Raw genomic sequence first — 25737 nt, 5'->3', positions numbered from 1 at the left:
GATGGTGTGACCACCTATGAAACATCCAGGGGAAAGGTTGGTTTGACTCATGGACCACAGACAGGTTCACAATAAACACACCTGTCATTGTACTGAATCCCCTGGCAAGAGCTATCCTTGGCAGGAAAAGGCATCAGACTAATTTACCCTAGTGCCATCAAGACATTTATTTACTTTGCGCGACAGAACAGATTTCTGATTTTCATTTGGCCTAGTACGTGACTCTGACCAATCAGATGCCAATACTCTGATACCCGAGGTTCAATATACGTGGATCCATAAACTGGAATTCCAGTGTGACACATCTGACACATTAGCCTGGTGAGTAGGATTTGGATTCGGAAAAGCGAGTCCATATTCACGTGCTTAGGGTTCTGGAAGGCCGACAGCTAAATCCTTAGCTGTGGTCAATTCAGTAAAGGACCTTGACCTTTAAGTCACCAGCCCTGCCTGATCAATTCACATTCAGATTTAACTGTCTTCACAGTATGCAATTTTGCTAAAAAAGGAAATGCCCAAAGATCAACAAAATGCACACAAAACAGAAAAGCAAATTATTTTCACATTTTTCTGTCAAGCAAATTTATGCCAAATGCCATTTTTACTTTTTAAATGTCAATTTATTCCAGGTAACACTTCCTGGGCTTCTAACTTTGGAAAGGTAGTTTTACCTATGAGACTGATTGTGAAGGTTAAGCGATCCGGTCTGGTACATCTCCTCCAATTGCTTCCTGTTTCCGAAGTACAGGGCAAGGTCGGTGGCGATGATGGCTTTGCGGATGATCTCGAGCACCTGCTCATACTCACTGGAGCTCAGCGTGGAGAAAATGTTATGCCCTTCCAGCTGCGGGAGACATGATGAAGAGTAAGCACTGAGTCCGAGGCTGTTTCAAAGTCTAGTTAGCAATGCTTCCGGCGCGCCAGTGACAGAGTGGAAAAGCAAAAGAATAGCGTGAAACACCTGTAACAGAGACTGCATTTGGATTTTCCTTCAGCTACAGCAATGCAGCTGCCACCCAAATAAGCTATTTTAGTTACAGGAACATCACTTGCCATCACAAAGCTCCAGCAACCTAGTAGACCTCATTTTTGTGTATTTCTTATAGTGACGAGACTGGAAAATGTAAAATACTGAAGTTAATGACTTTGCCTCTTGAGTCAAACAAAAATTTTAGTAATTTTTATATTACACTGGAACTCGATGTGCTTCAAAAAGAATCTACAGTCCTGTCCACCTCAGGCTACACCATAAATAAACAAAATCTACTTTTCTGTAGCTTGGAAGAAAGGTTGCTACCATCTCCAAGCCATGCTTAGAGACACATCAAAACTCTTCCCAGGTGACAGCATATTCTTACACCACACAGTCACACAGAGATGTAGAGCACCAAACAAAACATTCGTGATTTTGTTCTGTGATCTCAGGATCATTCTGTATATGAAACTTTACAAAATGTTTTAAGTAATTTCTCCCTCTAAGAACCTTAAGGTATTTTATTTAGTTAGTTAAAGTTGTTGTTCAAACTGAAAGGGAGGAAGTAATTAAGATATATTCAATGTGTTTGCTCATCAATCATTTGTAATGATTTCATTTTTAGTCAATATTACCACTCTAAATTGATTTTTTATTTTACTTCTCTACATTTATTATAAATGCATGAAAAACTTTCAGCTATTAAAGTATACTTCTTCACCATATCAAGACATTTCACTAAGACACTGTTTCTTATTCTGAAATAAAGCTGTACACATACCATTTGGCTCCAATCATTGCAATGTTTCTACATTATCTACTTGAAGGGTCTTACAAATATTTTAAATTACTCACAGTAAGCACGGAGAATGGACTCAGTTCTGGCTTCCTGTTTTCCTGATTGTAATAATGAGAAGGTCTCCCTCTGTGGAGCCCTTTCAAACACTCGACTGCACTTTCAGCTTGTAGAGATCCTATAACACCCTTGATACCTACGCACAATGAAACATGTACTGAAACAGGAACAAGATGTTTCTTTGGGTAAAGGGACACTGGAGTGCTTATGTAATCTGGTCACATTTTGCAGTTTAAGGAAGGCATTCTCAGTGGAAGCCTCTCTCGTGAACGCAGTAGGCCCAAAAGGCAGAGATAGGAGCAGCTTACGCTCATCGCCAGGAAGAACCACCTGGACGTCCACGCTCCACTGGAGAGTGGCTGGAGCTGTGGCTGGGACATTTGGGCACAGGTAGGTTTATCACTGAAGGGACAGCCTATGCCCAGGGGATTGAACTCAATTACCTCCCAGGTTCCTTGCAACCTCAACTCTGCAATTTTGTCGTATAAAGTTATAAGAAGGAAATCTTTACTCTGGTCGGTGCTCTGAAATTGAGTTGCGCTTGACTTGGTCATAACTCAAGCAAAGCAGCCACGTCTGCCTCAACACTGAGACCTGTGCCTCCCACTTCCCTAGATGCACTGCAGAGAGGAGCTGCATGAGTGGCCGGTACTCATGAGCAGCTCATCTAAAGAAATCACAGCTGATACATTTTTATGCGGCATTTTCTGTGTCACCGACACTCCCCACTATGAACTGGTTAACAATATATAAAACACCTGAGGATACTGTGGAAATTTTTAAAACTTCTTTCTAAAAGAGGGACTTGCTAGCCTGGATTCTGTAACTCCTCCATGGGAGCCACAGCTGGGAGCTCACTGCAGTTTGACGTACTACACTGAGTATGTTATCCCTAAATTCAAGTTCTCATCAGGAGCTCAAGCGTCCCACTTCCAAGACAAGTTAAGACCCATTTAAATGGATCTGTATATTCTGTTGGCTGCTCTGAGTTCCCTTTCCGTTTACTATTTTTCAACATTAATGGAAAGCAGGAGGAAGAAGTCCAGTAGAGGGCCTTTATAAAGTTGCCACCAGGACTCTTCTGTTGCCTCCCTTCTTTGATGTTTTGTAAGAGTAAAGGGGACAAGTCAATGAATAATACACAGGCCCTTCTCTTCAAGAGAATTAGTGTTTTGCGCCTACCAAAACACAGGAAAACAAGCAAGGGAGATGTAAGCCAAACTCAGCAGAGATAAGTTACTTAAAATCAGTTTTGAAAGTTCTGATTTCATATTACTTAACACACAAAAAAAACTTCTAAAGTAATATGATATTTTTATGCAATTACTAAGTCTATCATTAACTCTAGGTCACATAGTTTGAAGCTGATATTAATTAAAGCCAGTTAATTCCATTTTGCATGAACTAGCAGACTTCTTATGCTTCGAATATTCCCGACACTCCGAGATGGGTGAACAGCATATAATTCTTCCTGCCATAAGGCACATGAGTGGCTCCGCAAATACTCTGGGGAACTGAGATCGGTGAGAGGACAAGAACACAGGCAACGCTGAAATTGGTCTTTGGCTGAAAGATTACAGGGAACTCTTCCAATATGTGCTCTTCCAGGTCCCTCCTGATCTTGGCCAGGCAATTCAAGGGCTCTGAGTTTTTTATTCACTGTGGGAGCATGGGGAGCTTTCTGGGTGAGGACAAATGGCGGTAACAGGAGTAGCCCATGCAGAAGGAGCAGCATGTGTCATGGAGCAGCCGAGACTGTATTACTGAAGCGAACTGAATAGGGGGAAGGCGGGAATTAGTGTCAGGGCTTTGAAAAGGCCTCATTATGGTAAAATACCAAATAGACGAGCACAGAAAACCATCGGTAATCTTATGTTAGGTGGTGAGACTGTGCCAGAATGGACTGGAGGTTAGAGCCAAGGAGGAAAAATACTGACCAATCTTTTTTTCAGAAATTACTATTATTAATATTAATAATTAATATTAATTAAATTAATAATATTAATAATTAATATTATTATTAATCATACATAGCACCCCCAAATCATATGCTGTGTAGCCCTCTAGAAGATACTCTCCTGGAAAGGCCTCCGTGCTCAGTTTCCGAAGCCTGGCTGCCAAGCAATCCAGACATTGGTCCCCAGCAGGCCTCCCCCAGCTGGTTGAAAATCATGACTCCAGGAAGCCACCTGAACCATGCAGGGATGCTTGGGATGAAAAAAGTAAGGTCAGTGACACAACTAATCAGCATGCACAATGCCAGTGCCCTTAACAGATGGTTAGTACTTGCTTTGATACCAAAACACAGGCTAGGAAGTGCTAAGCACATGGTAAAGAGCACAGGCTTTGCAGTCAACAATTCTAGTTAATTCTTTTTTTGCTACTTTTCATTTGTGGGACATGTGGTCAAGGTATTTAATCTATCTGATGCATATTACTCTTACTTGCAAAATGGAAATGAATGAGAATATTTCACACTGATAATGTAAAAATCAAGTTTATTAATACGTACAACATACTTAAGTTTCTGGTTCACAGAAAGTACCCAATGCCTGATAAAATGGTGGAGATGATCAGGGTAAAAAATACTACCAGCAAGACTTCTGTGGTGAGAGTTAAGGGGAGAGGTCAGGAGAACAAATGAACAAATAAGCAGAAATGCCCCAAGATGACTTTCACGTCCAAAGACCACTACTGAACACACGTCTGTAGAAGAGGACAGAGTTAAGCTGGCTTCTCAGCCATACGTGTTAGGCCAGTAGTGAAGGTGCCATTGCTATAGTTACAACAAACAGAAAATCCTACCTAGTGCAGATCAACTCTAGCTGATCTCCAGAAGTATTATTGCTATGAAAAATATGGAAAAGTCACAGGGGCCCCAAATTGAGTATATAGCTAACTTTCTGACATCTGGTATTTCAAAACATTAGATAGTTCAGTATTTATGGAATAAGAAAATTATCTTAATGAGAATGATCATTCCAAGCTGTTTGTTTCCTTAAACTGTGCATTCGCAGAGGGCAAAAGATAGAAAAATGATGACTATTCAAAATAACCATTAATATCTCATTACCAATGAGACTAAATTGATTTAATGTTGCAATAATAGGCTGGTTCAGGTAGCTCAAGACTGTAATTCTAGCTGCTTGGGATGTCAAAATTGGGAAGATCATGGTTTGAGGCCAGCCTGGGCAAACAGTTCACAAGACCCCATCTCCAAAATAACCAGAGCAAAATGGACTGAAGGTATGGCTCAAGTGGTAAAGCACCTGCTTTGCAAGTGCAAAGTCTGAGTTCAAACCCCAGTTCCATCAAAAAATTTGCATTAATAATGGTTCCATCATAATTACTGAAAGTATCTGTTTTAAGTGATAAAATCTCTTCTTTCCTGGATGTCACTGCCACACAGTGACATCTGACTTCCTCTGCTCAGCCATGGGAGCCCTGGGCATCAGGAAACATGTATACTCACTTTCCAAGCTTGGTTTCCAAGCTTCACCCAGTGTTCTGTCTACCCTGACTTCTCTCAAACACACATTCTGTCTTCACATTTCCATCTCTGCCCAGAAGTCGGCCTGCTGGTACCGAGATGAGTGAGGGGCACCACTGTCTTCCACGATATCCAGTTCATGGAGGGAGAAAACTAAGTTCATAAGCAGAAAACTTCCACAGGAAGAAACAAAAGAAAACGACTAAGGTGTATATATGCTCGAGGAGCTCAGGGGCCATGTAAAAGAGGGATGTCACTGTGCCCCAGCTATGTGGAGACACCATAAAATGACCTCGCCAGAGCAGGCGATGCCCACACTGAGTCTAAAGGTCTAGCAGAAGCTGGCCACAGAAAACTCAACACCCTTCCCTTGGACACACGTCATCAGAAGACATGCAAAAGTTACTCTTCCTACTTTGAGGGGCTGACAGTAAGAGGCAAAGATAGAGTCCCCTATTCTTTAGCAAACATGGAACATCTTCTTAAATGTTTCTGTTCAGAATTCAAACTGTCATGACAAAATAGCTACCTTATGTTTTCAGAAAAAGGGTGAAGGAAGAAGGAGCATATATACCCTTATTTCAAAGTGAGGTCTGCCATCATCTGCATCAGTCACCAAAGTTATAAAAACAAAGCACAGAAGTAAAAATAAAAGAATGTCAATTTGCCGAAAACCTTGAATTTACCTAACTTTTAAGATTTACTGTTCAACACATGCTGGTTCAGGAATATGACAATTCATGTAATTTAACTATGTGGAATAAAACTTAGCTTTAGGGTGTTAATAGTGAACTACCTCAAAACAAATGTGATTTTAAAATATATCTCCCCAGCACCCTTTTACAGGATCCTTTTTCCAAGAAAATCATGATCATTTGTTTATGACTATAAATATAAGTTGCAAAAGTAAAAGGTAGCTGTGGTTTTCAGAATGAGCCATAACAATATCCCTCTGTCGTTCCCAAAGTTTCCTGGAAACCCAGCCAAGCAAGAGACATAGCGTGGTGGGTGGGTGGCTCACCTGCAGGATGGACACTGTCTGGGAGAAGTGGTGCTGCTCCATGGTGGAGGTGGAGTACAGAGCTGCCAGCGGGTGGTCAAACTTCTGCAGGTAGCTGTTACTGAAGCCCCTGTGGTCCAGGTCATGACACAGACAGGCAATCAGCAGTCCTTTGCGCTTAAAAAGATAATAAAAGGCAGAGATGTTCAAAACAAAGAAACAGGATACCAGGAGACTTGCAGCTTACATTCATATGGCTGTTAGTGTAAACACCCTCAGGAATCTTTGAAGTTTCAGATCACTTAACTTCTTTTTTAACCTCTTTTCTTTTATGGCATATGAACTTGAAAATCAAAATATTCTTGTTGTCCTGCTCAGCTCTGGGGAAAAGTATAGGAGGTACTAAGTGCTCCAACCCAACAGAGATGTTAAATCTGCACAAGGGGAGGGCAGCCTGTGTTCTCCTGGTTCTAACAATCCATTCCTGTTATAGACAATGCACACAGCAAGTACATCAGAGCAGGTAAAATGGAAAATCCCATAGACAGGTTTGAGGGAGGCAGGCAGAGGCTTAAATGGAGTAGTCAGGGCAGGACTTAGGAAGAAGGCCAGATGTGAGTGGACACATGAGAGGGGAGGGAGGAAGGCAAGAGAGGGTCTGAGGAGAGCAAGAAGGGCAGGGAGCAGGAGAACCTGTCCCAAGGGAGGGCAGGGCAGGCTAAAGTCACATAGGCCTCATATTCCACCTGATGGAATATGACATCTGACTGACAGAGCAGTGTCAGCATCTGGCTTGTACTTTTAAAAGACCATTCTGGCAAGTGTGTCAAGGGGAGACTGGCGGGAAGGCTTTTGCAGTAATTGAGTCAAAACATAATGGAGGCTCTGATCAGGATAACAACAAAGGAAGATTATAAAATGTGTTTAAAGTCAGATATATTTTTCAGGCAGAGCCAGCAGCATTTTTTGACTGACTAGCTGTGAAAAGAAAGAAGATGGGTCAAGTATGACTCCAAGGGGGCTTGAAATGCCTCGGATTCCACGAGGACGGCTATCAACTGATACAGAAAAGCTGCAGGCGGAGTCCAGGTCTGGGTTGAGGTGAGATGTCCAAATGACGGTCAAGTGGAGAGTTTAAGTTGACACTTGGCTGCTGAAGTCTAAAGTTCTGGGTATGGACCTTGGCTAGAGAGATGAAACAGGGGCTTGTAAGGTCACAGGTCAGTGGGACTCGCAGGCTGTAGTTTGAGCCCTGAAATAATCTGACTGTATGATGTCTGAGGAAATGGCAAGTCATCAAAAGAACTCAGAACAAGGCAAGGCAGAGGAGCCAGTGCGGCCCTAAATGCAAAGTGTGCTGGTGTCCCAGGGGCAAGTGAAGACAACTGATTCCAGAGGAAACCTGAGCACTGGCCCTCCCACCTTACAAGGGCCGGCTGCTGGTGACGTGGATCAGGATATTTCCTGGGTGTTGGGATCCGAAGTCTGATGAGAGGTAATTTCAGGATGAATGAGAGGAAAGGATTTGGAAGGAGCCCATACAGCAACTCTTACATGGACTGTGCTGCAAAGAAGAGCCAAGGAACAGGCAGACTTGCGAGTCATTTTAAGATGACAGAATGCTTATGCTTAGTGCAGATGGGAGGGGAAGCACGGCGATGGTGGCAGAGAGAAGAACTGCTCGGCTGTTCTGTGTCCTCACAGAGGGAGGCGGTGACCACGATGGCGTGGAAGGATCAGCTCTGGAGTGGAGAATGTGGACCTGTTCATGGGACAGAGTCACTCTGCCACGGGAGCCAGCAGAAGTGTGCCGGGACATTTTCTCGGCATGCCTCGCTCCCTCTTGTCCTGATGAGGCAGGACTCGCTTCTCTGCCCTATGGAGGTGAGCTCTCAAGCTCAACAGCACTCCTTCCCGACACAGGATGCTGTCACCCAGTCACATGTGCTGGGGATTCCTAACACAGTTCAGTCAGACACCTGTGTCAGTCAAGACACTGGTTTTGAACTGTTTCTGTATTTTATGCTGCTGTCAACAGGACACATCTGGTAAGAAATCGCAAGGTTTTAAATCCTGCACAATAGATACAAGCTGTTAGCTTCACCTCTCCAACTTCTTCCCTACTTTTTAATTAACCTAACTTTCAATAGTTTGTTAAAAGCATGCCAGAATCAGGCATCTGAAAATAATTTTATAAAGAATCTCTTTTGTTAAAACATTTTCCTTTAATAAGACCAAATGATAATTTCTAACAGCTTTATAAGAGATTATATATCCTGCACAAAATATATTTTAAGTATTTACATGTGATATTTTGGGAATATTTGTAAGACCCAAGTTTGAGGAAAATGTAACGATTAAAGACCTTAAAGTCAATAAAACCTTTCTCACTTATCCTTAATTTTTTAGGTTTTTATTTTAATATAAATTTCAAGGCTATAATGCTGGAAAGTACAATGTATAAATTCTTTTCTTATAATTTGTAAAGTTCTTGAACTCATCGGCTATCACATGACAAAAAGAGACAAGGAAATTTCTTCCTCAAAAGGAGTTAAATGGGAAAAAATGCTGAAAGTCCCCCAAATGGGGTGCAATCAAATAGAAAATTGTTTAGACAAAATTGTATGAAAAAGAACATATTTCATCTGGATCTTTTGGGGAGAGACAATGAATAAACTCTGCTTTGACTAAAGATTATTTTTAGAAAAACAAAAGGTAGGAGTACACTTTACTCTCTTTAAAAATGATGCTTTTTCCCTTCTGTAATGTACCTTCCAAGGTTTCTGCCTGTGAGTTTTATCTGGCTTGTGGAAAAGGGCATGCTGTGTCTCATGAATACTGAGCTGTATTCTGGGTATGACCTACAGAGAAGTAAAATTTATCTATCTGAGAGGTGACAGCTCTGTCCTCTGCACAGCCGGACAGCACTTGAAATGTGACACCAGTTGATAGAGGGGAGAAAGAAAGAGTGAAACTAGTTAGCCAGCATCACCAGGACCAGTGGAGGCAGAGTCAGTCTTGCGTCCTTTAATCTACGCGTGGGAGCAGTACCATTGGGGTGCAGGCTTTCCAGTAAGGGGACTGGGCTGGTGGCTGAAAGGATGAGGAACTCTCCAATTCTTACAGTTCTGAGATTTCAAAAGCTTTGGGTATGTCGCCAACTTGGGGTCATAAAGTCAGTGAATCATCTGAATATCTCAAAGCCCGTTTCTTTGTGCTAGAATAGATCACAGAGCATTTATGTATGAACAGTACCTAATGCTCTGTCTGGGTTCTCAAGCCAGCAGGCTGCATCTCCATCACCCAGGGCAATTGGGCAACAAGAAAAGCACAGTCCATTTACGTTCTTTCAGGACATTTAAGCTTTAAGAAAGACTACAAAAATGAGTGTTTCCTTGAGGTTACTTTAAAATTAGCATTTTAAAAATGGATATGCTAAATGTTTGTTGGGGCTGAAATTAAAAACACTTGCTTTCTACTGATTTACTGAGCCGACATTTGTCCTGGGATAACGTCTCATAAACCCATGTCATAAACCTGCTCCGGCCTGGCATGTAAAATTCGCTGAGGTCCTATGGGAAGGGGAGGGTCACACCCACCTCGAGGTCTGTGAACAGCTCACTGTTGTTCTGAAGTATGGCGAACATGCAGTGAGCCACAGTGACGGCGTGCTTCCAGTTGTGGTACGGAACCCGTCGATAGTTCTTCTTCACAGACATGATAAAACGGCACAACTTCTCAAGCTCAAAGCTGTGTGGGGAAGAAGCTGTTATGAGCGAAGTCAGCAGAGCGTCCCTGTGTTCCAGGAGAGCCTCCTACTGAGGCGCACAAGCTTCTGCTTGCTCACATGCTAGCTGCTGTGGGTGCCCCACACAGGGAACCCCAGGATCTCCACTTACTCACTCATTACTTCCCTGTCCCTTCTCTTTCTCCAGCCCCAAAGACGCAGCTTCTCCTCTGATGTGTTGATTGTCTCTCCAGGGATAAAATGCCAGAATCAGCGCAAAGCCACCTATTACTAATCCCCATGACCTCCTTGTGTTTGTAGGCATTTCCTGTGACCTGCAGTGCTCAAAAGACTAAAGATAGCCTCATCTACCCAAGGGTATTCTGAGCTAAGATCTTCTAAAAAGCGTGTTTGATTCACAAACTGCAAATATATGCATATGTACACATATGTGTCCTGATACTTTTCTAGGTAAGTGATTATCCTGTCGGAGTGAATTTGAAGTACCATGATACACCCAAACCATTAAGTGGCAATGACCATCTCCAAATACCAACACAGCATATGGAAGGGGACGGTGTGAGTTTTCATTATGGTCACCATATTTCATTTTATTATAGTGTGTTTATTCATAGTTGAGATTCCACCAATCTCAAAATATATGGAAGGCAGTTTAAAACAAAAGCACATCAGTACAAAACAGGGCTCCTTGAATAGCCAGGGGACTGAGAGTTCACTACGAAAATACATAGCCAGTGCTTTTCTCCACTGAAAACTTTCAGGTGTCCTTTAGGAAAAAGGTGTGGCCTTCTAAGAGTTCCAGGTGGATCTACTCTCAAAGGACATCTAAGAAATAAAGGAGTTTGCTGCCCTGTGTGCACCCTTTCAAGATGGTGGCTTATAAAGAGTCACCGATAGAAGAGATGACACAGAATTCAAGAGCAGTACCAATTTAGTTCTAGAGAAACTAGGAGACTGAAGGAGCCCCATAAAGGGTGCTGTAATTACCCACAGAGGATCACACTTTTTTGTCGTGGTATTTTTTTTTTTTCTTTTTTGGACAAGGCTGGCTTTAAACTCATGACCCTCCTGCCTCAGCCTCCCAAGTGCTGGCAAAACATCAGACCTTGAAGTAGAAGACTTTCTTTTATAGCTAAGGTAATAGACACATAATGTAAGTTGAAAGGTGATCTACATTTATGTGTAGCATTCTAAGCAGTTTTTTTTTTTTTTTTTGGTGGTACTAGGGTACTAGGGCTTGAACTCAGGGCCTTGAGCATGCCAGGAAGGCACTCTAACCCCTGAGCCCCACCCCCAGCCCTTGTGCTTTTAGATTATCTTTCAGGTAGGACCTCACACTTTTTGCTCACATTGGCCTCAAACAGTGATCCTCCTACTTCCACCTCCCGAGGATCTGGGATTACAAATGTGTGCCTCCAGACTCAGCATTAAGAACAATTTTTAAGGTGTGCAATTCTGCTCAGTAGTGAACTCTGCCTCCTCAGTAGTGAACTCAGCCTGTCTCTGGTTTTATGATAGTGCTGAGATGTTGACCAGGATACAACCAAGTTGCCAGAGAACACAGTAGTCTCTAGAGACGCTGAAAAGGCTGCAGATTGAATACTTAGGAGACAAATTAGAGATACCATGTTTTAAGATACCGATCAGCAAAGGAAGTGGTGAGGTGTGTGAGTAGGAGGAAGAAGTGGTCATGTCACTCAACATGAAAGAAGGAAGCTTTTAGGTCATTCATACCAGGAGGTCCCACAGGAACGATGAATCATATAGACAAAAATTCTGGGCCACATGTTTTCAAAAGGACCGATGTCAAAGTGGAATCTGAAAATAAGAGAGGAGTATAGTTCTAAATACAACTGGGATAAGCATAACCAGTCAAGAAAATCATTCAACTTTTTATCTATCAAACAAGACGATGCTGGGAGCTCAGCCTCCCTCCCACTCTGCTTCTCAGCCCCATCTGCCTGGTGCTGATGGTTTTCAGGAGGCTCCCCATGTTCCCGCAGGGACCGAGCCAGGCATCAATTAATTTTCTATTATACTGTCTGTTTTACAAGACTGATGCTGCACTTGTTATCAGAGTAATAAAATATGCAGAAAATCATCTTAGGAACACTAGACATATGCCACAGATAAGGCAGAACCTTATCAGAAGTAGTTTTTAGAGGTGAAATCATTCTGTCTTATTTAAGATAAAACAGGAATTTCATGAGTATAAATATCCAAAGCTATTAAATTCACGCCTATTTTTCATCTACTGATTCGGTTACTGAACTTCAACTGGAGTGCATACTATGGTAAAGAATTTTATTTCTGCTTATAAGGCAGATAGCAGGTCAGGGTCATTCCTGAAGAGTTCCTATGTAGAGAAACACTGTTGACTTGTGCTTAGAGTAGGTGTGCCAGTTATCACAGGTCCTAATATATTAGCATAGGATCACAAAACAAAGCATGAATGATGAACTCATTAGTTCTTGAATTTAATTTTGAATTTTAAACTGACATGGAGATGAGGACCTTATAAATGTGATATTAAATCCCATTCTGAATATTAACTGCTATATGGTGTAAGGAACAAAGGAGTAAAATAAAAAATACTAGCAGCTAGGTTACATCACATCGAAATCGAGTTCAGGTTTTGTTTGGAAGGTAGCCAGGAGAAATGGCAACCTGTGAAACGACACACACACTTTGGGTACAGAGATGTGTTCTGCTTCCATAACCTGCTCTGCTTTAGTTCACTGAGCTTCAGCACCTGCGGCTGGGGGCGGCGACAGAGCAGGGTACTCACAGCTCGATCTCTTTACACAGAGGGCCGGGGAGGGTGAAGCGCATGAGGCCCTGCCACTCCTCGGCGGTACAGATGCTGTGATAGGACAGCTTCTCCATGGTGACCCGGTAGATGCACTCCGAGTGACGGATCCTGTGATACATCTGCAAGGAAAAAACACTGGATCACTGCAGCAACGCCAAGCATACCTGGCATTCAAGGTCAGACCCTGGCGTAAGGACGCAAACTGGAACTGGAACTCGGGTGCTTTGTTACCATCCACATTTCCACATGTGATCCCCGGAAGACATGCAACCTGTAGTTCTTTTAAAATTACACCTCCATTTTCAAAGCTTTATTTTCATTTCTGGTAGAACTGGGGTTTAAACTCAGGGCCTCAAGCTTGCTGGGCAATGCCCCACCACTTGAGCCACTCCTCCAACCCTTTTTGCTTTAGGGATTTTTCAGATAGGGGCTTGCTTTTCACCCAGGCCAGTCTGCACTGTGACTCTTCTGTTTGTGCTTCCCTGCATAGCTATGATGACAGGAGCTCACCACCAAGTCAGCCACCTGAGGGCTCTTGCAAACTTTTTACTTGGGCTGGCCTTGAACAGTGATCCTCCTAGCCTCCACACCACAGTAGTTAGGATTACAGGTTTGAGTCAGGGGTACCTGGCCCCCAAAAATTTTACTTAATTCTCTGACAAATGTCTTTTTGGCAGTCATTACCTCTGGGTAGTGAAATGACTATTTGTTTGCTTTACCATGTTCTAAAGTTTTAGTAATAAAAATGCTCAAAATCAAACGTTCACTTTATTCTAGTGTTAATAATTTTAAAGGATCCGCATACAAGGTGCTTCTAAATCTCTAAAAACTGTCACAACTGTATCCCCTGAATGCCAGGCCCAGCCTCCTGGGGAGGACTTGTTCACATCTTCCTATTGATGTAACTACATGTTAAGATGACCGATTTTGGGATTTACTGGTGTCACAGAAAAGAATTCAAATGTACAACACAAATTTGAATATGCATCATACATGATGGTCTTGTAAACAGGTGACTAGGTTACAGGTGTCCTGTAACACATGCATACAGGAGACTCTCGTGTCCACAGGTCTGTGGTGATGGACGCGACTGCTGAGGACAGACACAGGATTTAAACACACTGATGACAACGTGAGACTGACAGAGCTTCTCTGATTCAGCTGAGATGGGTAATGAGCATGTGAGAATTCAAAATTTTTATTTTTCAAATTTCTTTTGAATTTTTTCTTATTATTGTGTCTTGACCACACTTGGTCAAACCCCAAGTAATAAATGCACAATTAACGTGGGCTGATAATATGTGCAAACATAGTTTTACAAATAATTATAAACTAATACATGAGAAATTAAGTCAGCAGTGGAGTCAGTGAAGTGGGTCAATGTTACATGTGTGAATTAGTAAATGAGTGAGATTAAGTAGGAGGGGGGAGACTTACAGGAAAAGAGTTATCTCCTGTAGCAAATTCACAGAGAAAGTGTGACATAATTGCAGGACTGAGTAGCGTTCTTCACATTTTGCACTTTTCCATAACACCTAGCTTAGGACAGCTCACCTTCTATAAAGCTATAACCATAGAGTACACAGTAATATGAATGAGATAAATGGGTCACACTTTAAAAATATTTTGTTCAGTTACTGGTGACCTTAAAGTCTTCTTTGTGAAGCCCTTTATCAGTAAAAGAATTTTGGAGACACACTCTCAATAAATATATATTCCTTAGGAATTATATGTACATATATCTATGTACTGTGCTAATATTTTATTATAAAATATAAACACAACAGAAACTAAAACCATACAAAAAATATGTTCTGAATCTCTATTTTACTTACACTAAAAATATATATTTTAAGTGAAAACACTGTAAAGTTATTGACATTGAAACTTTGTGAGACAGAGCTGCAGGTCTGCTTCAGTCTGACTCACGCCAGTGCTTAGGTTTCAGTGTGTGACTCGAGACCTAAAAGTTTATGGCTCCACAGGGAGTAAGGTAGCACTGGTTGTTCTCCAAGGTGTGCATATTTTTGCTTCCTAATCTCTACTAAGGCATTTGGTTGTAATTCAGATAAATTTCTATTCATTCTAATGTTGATCAATTGACCCTACAAACTAATTAGCTGCATTTTTGCATATTATCAGAATGAGTTCAAAATCAACAAAGCTGTATGAAAGCTGCCCATGAAGATGTATCAGCGAAATATGCTTCATAAAACAGAGTCATTAAAAACTTCACTTTTAAAAGCAGAAAGAGATGAAAGGATAATAAAGATGGAACCAACTGGAAATAAATAGAAAGCTGGTGGATCTACACCTAACATTCAAATGCAAATGATTTAAACATCAAGATAAGAAGGCAAAGATCATGAAACTGGATAAAAGCCATGACCCAACTATATGCTGCTTACAAGACCCTTACTCTACGTATAAAGACACACAAAGTAAAAGTGAAAGGATGAAAAGACACAGCACTTAACACCAGTCCAAAGTGGCTTTATCAATACCAAACAGGCAGAATTCAGAGCAGACTGGTACTGGGATAAAAAAAAAAAACTTTTTCCCAATGATACAGGGGTCAGGTCACCAAGAGGACATAAGAATCCTGCCCCAATAGGACAGTTCTGAAATATGTGAAACAAGCAAGAGAAGTAGCACAGACAAAAGTAGACTAATACACAAGTACGTTCAGAGCCTTCAAACCACCCACACTGGGAACCCTCAGAGAACAAGTCAACCAAAATCCCACTAGGCTTTTCTGCTACAGGAAGTGACTCATATGGAGATGGAAAGGCCCTAGAATAGCCAAAACAACTCTGAAAACAACAAATGAAGGCAGAGGAACTCCACTACTTGAAACTAACCTTATGATGAAGTTCCAGTAACTAAACAGTGTGGCTCCATCATCAAGGGCACAAATAGACATCCAGTGGGTTTTCAGCAAGGAGACCCAAGGGTGACAGTACCAAAAAGACAGTGTATGCAACACATGGTTCAGGTACAACTGGACACCTAAATGTAAGCAAATACCTTGTACCATATATAAATGTTGGCTCCAAATGGACAGAGACCAAAGTGCAAAGCCTAAAAACTATAAAACTTCCGAAAGATAACAGAGGAGAAAGCCTTTGTGGCATCAGGCTAAGCAAATATTGCTTCACTACAATGTTGTCAGCATGATAATAATTAAAACTTGAATCAGACTTCTTCAGAATTAAAACCTTTGCTCTTAGAAAGAACCTGCTAAGAGAACAAAAAGACAGGCCAAAGACTAGGAGCAAATGTTTGCAAGTAACCTGAAAACAAGTGCAATATACAAAGAATTACCAAAATCCAATGGTAAGAAAGCCACCAGAAATAAAACCTGGGCAAGATATCTGAGAAGACGCTTCATCAAAGATGAGGCACAGATCGTTAGCGTGAGGCTCCAGAGCACATGGCATGATTTGGTGATGTAAAGAGTACATCACTTAGGAAAACAGCTTCTGAAACCGTTAAACATATTCTTACCACATGACCATTGCACACATGGGGCTTTACGTGGGTAAAGGGAAATGAAAGTCTGTATACACAAACGTGTCCACAGGTCAACTGTACTGTAACAGCCAAACATGGAAATACACTTCCACAGACAGGTGAATATTTTCTCTTGTATGTTCTGCCCATACAAGAGAATACTATTCAGGCATTAAAAGGAATGAAACACTGATCTATGCAACACCATCGATGAATCCCAAAATAATTACGGTGAGTGAAGAAGCTAGAGAAAAGAAGACAGACTGTGTGATTCCATTTGTATAAAATAATTCTAGACAGTGCAAGGTGACTTGTGGCAGACAGCAGATCAAGAGTCACCTGAAGCTGGGAGACCGGAAGAGAAGGATCCCCAAGGGACTCACAGAAACTTCACTATCTTGGTTGTGGTGATGGTTTCACGGGTGTGCATGTATGTCAGTGAAGCTTACACTTAAATATAAGAACTTTATCGTGAATCAATAAACCTTAGTAAAACTATGAAAATGTTTGTGCCCTCAATGCTTTTAAGGGTATAAATGTGATAATTTGCAGAAATGACATACAAATTTCAGCCAAAAAAAAAAATCACATGACAATGAAAACACTTCAAATATCTATTTGAAATGCCCTCTTTCCATAGCATGAATTTCTTTGGAAAGACAATTACTTTCTTGTTTAGTGTTCATGTCACAAGAAACTTGAGAGCTCATTAAACACTGCATAGTTTGTTAAATATGTTTGCTAAATAACAAAGTATTGAGTCTCATTTATCAGAAAAGGGTAGCTACTTTGAAATATTTGCCTTTTTGTGAAAGAAGCATGTGTAAATAATGAATGAATTCAACAAATGTTCCAAGGCTTTTCTACGAAATGCAAACCTGTGGGCAGCACAAGTAGAAATGTGTGTGCACTTCAAAGCCACCTTCATAGCTGTGAGTTGTTGGGGCAACTGATACAATCACCTCCTTCCTCATGTGGTTGAGGGAGAGTTTGGAAAAGGTTTGCAAGTCCTGGCTGGACAAAGCGGCCACCTTCCCCCAGATGCAAAAGGCCCACTCACCCCACGAAACTGCATCCTGGACAAGAAAAGACTGACGCCTGAGCCCTGGGAAGGCTTCCAGCATATCATTTACCTAAAAACCTATCATGATAGGGCCAGGCGCCAGTGGTTCACACCTGCGACCCTAGCCACTTGGAAGTCTGAGATGGGGATGATGAGGGTTCCAGGCCAAGCAGGGCAAAAAAAGTTTGTAAGATCCCATCTTAACAGAAAAAAAGCTGGGCATGATGGGGCATTGGTCATCCCAGCCATGGCAGGAAGCATTAAACAGAGAAGGATCGTGGTCCAGGCTGGCCTAGGCAAGAAGAGAGACGACCCTGTCTCCAAAACAATCAGAGCACAAGGGGCTGGGGGCGTGGCTCATGCTGTAAAGCACCTGCCTTGCAGCATGAAATCCCGAGTTCAAATCCCAGAATGACAAAAAAAAATCAAGATAGAAGTTTCTGCATTGTCCTCCTTTCCAGTCTAGGGACAACACTGTTGGTTCTGGCAGGAAGGTGAACAGTTGGCAGGATTTACTGCAATCCAGCATTAGACCTGTACCTCAGTGCAATTCTGTGGCAAAGTTGCTGGTAAAGCAACCACATTCAGTAGAAAAACAACACTGTGACAACAATTTCAATACTACTAGCTCTATGTGGCAAGTCACATGTAAGCACTCAATACGCATGGTTCATGTAATTCTCATAAATTCTATAAAGCAGTTGCTGTTTTTATTGTCATTTTACAAACATAACTTGAAATTAGAATGAATTTTTATTTTTATTTATAAATGCATAATGTGGGTATACAGTAAAGTTACATACAATTTTTAATTTAAATTTTTATTATTTTATTTTGTAATTAGACTAGGTAGGTAATACTAATTATGAAATAAAGTTTAGCTTAACTTCATGTGAAAATAGTTAATTTGGGTAAATTTTGTAGAATTCCTGTTTGCTCTGTGAGCATTAGTATGATTAGTGGAAAATAACCTCTTAGCAAGTGATTCTATTGCAAGTAACTGATGCAGGTATGAAACTACACGGTCCTTTTAAAAGTGCATGCCAGTCCAGCTCTCCATGCTCTCACTGTCATGCTCTTCATCTTAGATGGATGTCAGCTCCGAGGCGACCCTCGGGACAGTCTACTCCGAGTTCTTGAGTGGCAATCATGCACTGTACAGCCCCACAAGAACCAATCGTGCACACAGCTTCCCAAGACTGCATTCAGCTGTCATGTGCACGACCTGCAATGCCACCATGTGAGTACATACTCCACAGACACTGGGAAACACACCCAGGGTGTGAGTCGGCACTCACCCTGTGATACAGGTCATCTTCAGGAGCTAGGAGCTTCGACTTGGGGAAGTTCCATATAGAATGATAGCCGTCTTGCTAATAAAGCTTTGCACTCTTTCCCCCACTTACTTAACTTCCATTCCAAATCTAATTGACAAAAATATTTGTGAAAATACATATTTTCAATATGATGTTTTGTACTAGCTTTAAATGATGTCATTAGTGAAATTAATTGGCTCTGTAAGTAAACTCTAAACCAAGCATACAATGAGCACATGCACAGAAAGTACTGGAGAAGAACCATGGGCTGCAGTGGACAAAGGGGAAGGTGGCCCTGAGGTCCTGGGATGAAGTCCCCTTAGGACAGGAGGTATGACTGAGCCAGTGAGAAAGAGGAGGTGACCAAACAGCCACCTCTGCTTGGGGACATGGGAGGAAATAGTCGTCACCCACTGGGGATGTGGAAGCCAAGCCCTAGCACCGGAAGCTGTGGTTCCTGAATCTATGCTACTGACACACTACAGGAACTCCAAGTTAAAAAATAACAGAAACCAGAAAGTGAGCCAAGAGCAGTGAAAGGCTGAGGCACATAAAAGAACAATTACACAATCCTAGGTACAGGCCTCAATCCAAGATAAGGCACTCAATCCAAGATAAACTGGACAAGGAAGTGAGTGGATGAGAGAAACCCAAGAAGGGAGAGACCAACCCAAGAAGAACGACAGACCAGTAGCCCTAAGGACTGCGAGATGAGGGCACCTGTTAAGAACATGTTGTTATAGATGCACTTTGACCTATGACCTCCTGTGACTGCACAGCGGTTCTAGTTTATGGAACATGACCACAGTACCCAGGTAAAAGAAGTCACTTTGTCTTTTATTTTATTTTTGGTGGTCTGGGGTTTGAACTCAGGGTTTCACACTTACAAAGCAAGAGCTCCATCACTTGAGCCACACCTCCAGTCCATTTTGCTTTTGTTATTTTGTTATTTTGTTATTATAGTAGAGCTATATCTTTGGCCTAGTTCTGAAGAATTCAAATTCTCCCTCTCAAGCCACCTCCATCCATACAAGAGAAAGCTCTTTCCAGCTGAAGTTTGCAAAGCACAAATATGACAGTGTAGTTTTCTCCAAACCCTTCCCTTGCTTTGAAACCAACAGGAGAAAAAAAAGTTTGAGTGTATCATCATGCTTCTACTGAAAAAGAGACATTTGCATTTAGGAGAAAGCAAAGCATAAGAAAATGACCTTCCTGATGTGAGCTGGAAGCACACTTACTTCCATGGAAAATGGGGACATCCTGAAGTGAGAGTTACTTCTCATCTGTTAACTGGCAGTTTGATCTTAGGATAGGCATCAATGGTCCCTTTCTAAGAGATTGTCCCATAAATCAATGAAGAAAAACCCCAATCTTAATGAAAAGCCTGTGGAAATGGGAAAGTAACAACACACATAGCAATGAATTGGAATTTTATAAAATTGGGGTGACAAACATTTACAAAATATGATATCAGAGTTAAATGGAGTAAGAAGCAAAGAGAATGTGTCTTCACTGACTAGGTGCTGTACTGCAACCTTCTTCACCTTACCTTCTATAGTCCTATTGACAGGAGCCTGGGGTTCCAGGACATAATTTGTCTAAGGTCAAAAACTTTTGAAGTAATAGGGGAGGTGTTAACCTACACAGCTGCCTCGTTGTGAGGATGTGTTTGGGGTGAGTCCCAGCACCCACTGATACGGGAATGGCCCAGGAGGGCAAAGGGGGGACTCAGAGTGGAGGGACATGTTGAGTTCCTGCAGAGCAGGCGCTTTTGAAAATGACACTTTTAAAATAACCAAAGAAGGAAAATAGTCCTGGCATTCAGTGCCAATGACTTTTTAAAAATGTCTACATATAAACATAGGACAGGAAGTCTCCTGGGTTAAGGGTCCATTGTTTCTTAATCTGTATCTACCACATACCTCACAGGTGTAAGTGCTCATTACTATTCATGAAGTGAATAACTGATCATAACTGTTAGCAACTTCATAGGCTTATAGCTGAAAAAAATTGAATTTGATTGACCTTAGAGACATAAACTTTTATTTTTCATGTTTCTCAGAAGGTTTGGTTTAAGAACTGTTATTCACTAATAGCTTGGGTATTAAAGACATTATGTGTTACCGTATTACTGCTAACAAGGAGGGAGACAGGTCCTAGAAGACAGCTTTGTCACTCAGTTCATTACCAAATATGACATATTTTAGGTACTCCTGGGAAGACTTTTGGTAGGTATAAGCAATACGCAGGTGTCCACTCAACAGTCATATCATCACGCAGAATTACAAGTTTAACTTACAACATTCTTCCTCAAAGTACAGCCTGAGTCAGACTTTCCAGCTATTCCAAACTGCACTAGCAACCCTATCTTTGCTGTCTTCTATGATATCTTATCTAGGAAGATTCGTTCTGAACTTTTCTGCCATTTCTGGAAAAATCACCATATGATTAATTTTAAGTGTTGACATGAGTGAAGGGGTACGAGAGAGCTGACAAAACACTGAGGCACTGATTCTGGGAGTGGTTGTGAGGTGTTTCCGAGGACAATGGCACTGGACTCAGTGGACTGAATGAGGAGGACTCACCCTAGTGCAGTGTGAGCAGGCACCACGCAACAGGTGGAGGCCTGGCCAGAATAAAAGGCAGAGGAAAGGTGAATTCTCTCTCCTGGAGCCAGGGCCCCCTTCTCCTGCTGTTGCACATCAAAACTCCAGTTTTTCAGCCTCAGAACTGTCATGGGACACATGAACCTATCCCCTAATAAACCCCCTCACATGTATCTATCAGTCTGTATATCCTCATCAGTCCCCCTTTGAAGAACCCTGACTAAATACACACTGTTAAGTGCCACCTACTCTGTATTTTACATATGACACTTAAAAACACTTCTACTTGTCTACCTATAAGCAGCTATAGGAGAAAAAGCAATGTAAAATGAAAGGCAGTACACTTGGGAGTTCTGGGCCCAGTCTACACTCAAACAGTGCTCTGTCACTTGATAGGCAACGATGGCACGTTATTTAAAGTCAGTGTCCATTTTTGCTAATGAAAGTGGAGCTAACCTCACTATGGGACTGTTGTGACCCTGAGCTTCTATGTGTCAAGTGTTCAGAACAATTCCTGCTATAAAGTAAAAGGTTATTATCAAATATGAGCTATCCTTATGCTAGTACCCTTTACATCGAGCATCTGTTATAGAGCTCAGCACTTGCTTGCTACATTCAAGAATGAATAAAGACTGAACTACTTATTAAATATATATACCCATGGCCAGATAATCTCATTTGAAAAGTGTTTTTTCCAAGCCTCTTTCATGTTAGATATCGTCCCATCCCAATGTCAGAGCTAACTGTTCTGAAAGACTCCTTTTTCCAGGCCAAAGATGTAACAGAAATTCCTATTTTGTTAGCTTTCTGCATCATATCAAATGTTTCTTTAAAAACCATGTTGTGTATGAGTAAACTGACTCTTTAAGTTTCAAAATTATTTTTCTTTCTAAATTATTTTTACTGATAATACTTCCAAAGATCAGTTAACTCAGTAAATGACATGGAGTGCTGCCACCAGAGACCTGCCTGTTCAATTCAGCCAAAGGGATGCAGTCTAGTGTGTCCAAAGAAAGCTAAAGACATATGATGGTGGACATGGCCCTCGTGGCCTGCCTCGTGGACCTCTCGGTCATACAAGACCAACAATAAAACATGCCACCATGTTCTCATGCCGGGCACTAAGAAGCAATTTCAAGTGTATTAACATGGCCCTATTAAGACATGATCTGATCAAGAAACTAGAGGCCAGGGAGGCTCAGCAGGGGAAACAAGCCACCCCAAACCTATAGGTTCAGGAGTCTTTCACTCTTTCTGATTTGGGAAAGCCTTCAGAAATATGATTCTTGTAAGGAAAAACTGTTGCATAGATAAAATGGTAACAAATTTCACAGAGTGCTGGAAGCTGCTTTGCACGTATCTTCAACATGCACTTAAAGGCAACATCACTGGCCTGGCCCTGGAGAGCTGGTGACAGCGGCACCTGCCGAGGTGTCTGTCCGCCACCTGCAGCTGCACAGCATGGTTGCTAAGGTGCAGCAACAGTGTTTAGAGAGTCACAGCCATCACCAATACACACCAATTCCAATCATTTAACTAAAATTGTACCCTAAATAATATACCTAAGTAATGATGAAAAAACAGAACACCTGCAAATGTGCAAAAAACAGCGTTATTTTTTCTCTTTGGGTTTTAGTCATGCTTGAATCTAGGTTTTATGATATAACAATCAGGATGAAAAGCTTTTGAAACCGTTCCTCTAGTTTACCAACTAACACAGTTGTGTTCAAAGTGGCATTTGTTTATTCTCCAAAGTACACATGGACGGACAGAGTTTTAAGAGGATTCATTTACATGTACTACCACAACAATCCATAATGAATGTTTAATATCTACAAGTTTCTTTAGACTACTGGCTTAGGGTAACAAACAAAAACTCTTTAAAGCATCAACTCTACTAAAATAAACTTTTGTAAAACAGTACAAATACATATTCAAAGGGAAAAAACTAAAATTTGCAATCATAAGATCTTACTACTGTATTTTGTAAAGGACAGTAACAAGCACTGACTAACTTTAGTGCCTAGGTTCCATTAAAAATGGTAAGCAATATTCAGAATATACTAAGAATTACACTCTTGGCAACTTGTAAACTAAATAAAACAAACCTAAGCTGTCCACATTTTGTTTATGGGCAACACATAGATACTGAAAATGCTTAAAGCCAGTTGTTTAGGATCACAGTGGCTTATTTCTGGTGAGGTAATTAATGATTAATGTCCCATAACCAGGTGCCATTATGCATGCAGAGAGGATGGCCACTCTTTTTAAACAGTGCGGGCTTGATTAAAAGTGCTTTTTTCTTTTCCTTTTCAGTTCTAGCTATTTCTCAGCTGATCCACTGGCTACAGAACTCAGTCCTATTCCCAAATAACAGTTTCTCTAAATTATTAGGTGGCAACTCCCATTTCTGTTGGTTTGGCATTATAAAAGTGTTATAGAATTTTCTCTAATTCCAGAATTCCACTGATAGCATTAAGGGACTACTAAAGTTTACAGAATGGCAAACGCTCAATTCCTTAAAAAATGTAATGACATAAGATAAAGATCATAAATTCCACTATTTTAAGGCAAGACCTCAGGATATAAACTGAGCCTGGTTTTTCTTCAGTGAGCAGGGCAAGAGGACCATGAGGAGTAAATGGGCTCACACTCCGTCCCACTGCTCCTCACAAGCAAAGCTCCCCTGGTTAGTCAGTGTGAAAACAGGAGTTGTTGCTATTATTTTGTGTAAGACTCAAAAATACAGGGTGTATGACAAACCTCCGGGCTGAGACAACATTTTCTTTATTCATTTCAGTTGGTGAACTGAAATGAATTATAAACCTGATGCTTAAAGTTTTTCCATGAACATTAATTTAACTCTTCTTTTTAACAAACTCACACCTTGAAATAAATGCAAAGTATCAAGAGGCTTTTTTTCTTCCAAGACATCTTAAGGAATTTTCTAAAATATGCACAACCAGGAATGACTGTTTCCAGTCTGCAAAGAGAATGTAAATGGAAGAGCACCTGGAGTGACTTTAGGAGGCCGCAGGTTGGCACCGGGGAGCAGGGCTGGTTAGAAGGTGCACTTACGTTCGCACAGTGCAGGGCCAGAGCACAGAAGACAGCAAACATCTTGAAGTTGTTCTCATCCGTCTTGGAGAAGGCGCTGCCGGTGACCTTGTTCACCATCTGCACCACGCCGATCACACTGCCTCGGCTCACGATGGGCATGCAGAGGATGTTTCGCGTGGTGTAGCCCGTGTACAAGTCCACTTCCCTGTGGGGACGAAGAAGGACAAGCATCCAACATGAAGAGCGCAGTGGACGGGAACAAAGGACAGCTCCAGCATAAAGCCCAACCTACGTGCTGTATACAAATAGCCAGAGTGCCACTGCCAGTGTTTGGTACTGTACTACAAGAATTTTGCAAAAATATTCTAATGTGTTTGTTCTTTTTCCTCAGCAGAGTTTTCTAGGACAGAGTTTTTGAAGGCTTACAGCTCATTTTTGGGTTTTCAGTACCTAGCATCACTATGTAAATAGCGGATTCAGAGGAAAACCACAATAAATTTGGTAAAATGGTGTATTGCTTTGAACTTGGCCATATTTACGAGATGTAAAACTTGCTAAATCAATGTGAGTGGGAGTTTTACTTTAAACTATAGAGCAGGGGTCAGCAAACTACACTCTGTGGGCCAAACCAGCCCACTCCTATTTTATAAAAATGAGATTTTTAATGGAACATAGCCATACCATTCATTTGCGCAACGTGTCACGATGATCGTGTGGCTTGTAGAACTAAAACTATACCTTCCTGGTCCTTCACAGAAAAGGGTTTGCTGACTTCTGATGGAAATGGGACTGATTCCAGCAAAATGGCCATGTAACCATCCCATGGGAATTGACTGGCTTCCCTCATTCGGCGCAACGTTCTTGAGATGTGACAACCCTGCTGCATGTATCAGCTGTTGTCTTTGTTACTGCTGAGTAAAAGCTTCTATGGAATGGACAAATCACATCTTGTTTATCCATGCACCAGTTAACAGACAATATTATTTTATAACAGCCAGTTGCTGACTATGATGAGTAAAACTGCTTTAAAGATTTGTATACAAGTCTTTGTGCTGACATGTTTTCATTTTTCTTGGGGTAATAGCTAGGAGTGGATCTGGATCACACAGAAAGTGTTACCTTTCTAAGACACTGCACAGGTATTTACCCAATGGGCTACAACACTGTCCATCCCATAAGCAAGCAGCAAGGTAGGTAGGGCCCAGGCTGTGCATCCTTGCTGATCCTTGTTGATACCAACTTTGAAAATCCAGCCATTCATGTTGTACAGTGGAATCCCACTGCCAGAGTTACATCCACC

The 25737-nt window shown here is 41.4% G+C and overlaps 1 protein-coding gene across 8 annotated transcripts in view; it reads right to left on the bottom strand.

Annotated features, from left to right (window-relative positions):
* The window catches only part of Pde10a (phosphodiesterase 10A), a 487897-nt gene that overhangs the window by 29299 nt on the left and 432861 nt on the right, over positions 1-25737 (bottom strand). For all 8 annotated transcript variants that reach the window (XM_074070673.1, XM_074070649.1, XM_074070664.1 and 5 more), the window contains 6 exons: positions 24456-24642; positions 12856-12998; positions 11802-11885; positions 9919-10069; positions 6341-6496; positions 672-844 (listed from right to left, as the gene is read on the bottom strand). In XM_074070673.1, the coding sequence (XP_073926774.1) occupies positions 672-844; positions 6341-6496; positions 9919-10069; positions 11802-11885; positions 12856-12998; positions 24456-24642 (894 nt within the window). The remainder of the gene's footprint in view (positions 1-671; positions 845-6340; positions 6497-9918; positions 10070-11801; positions 11886-12855; positions 12999-24455; positions 24643-25737) is intronic.

Source organism: Castor canadensis, chromosome 1 (assembly GCF_047511655.1).
Source record: "Castor canadensis chromosome 1, mCasCan1.hap1v2, whole genome shotgun sequence".
NCBI classification, from domain to species: Eukaryota; Metazoa; Chordata; class Mammalia; order Rodentia; family Castoridae; genus Castor; species Castor canadensis.
This window is presented reverse-complemented; position numbering and strand designations above follow the sequence as displayed.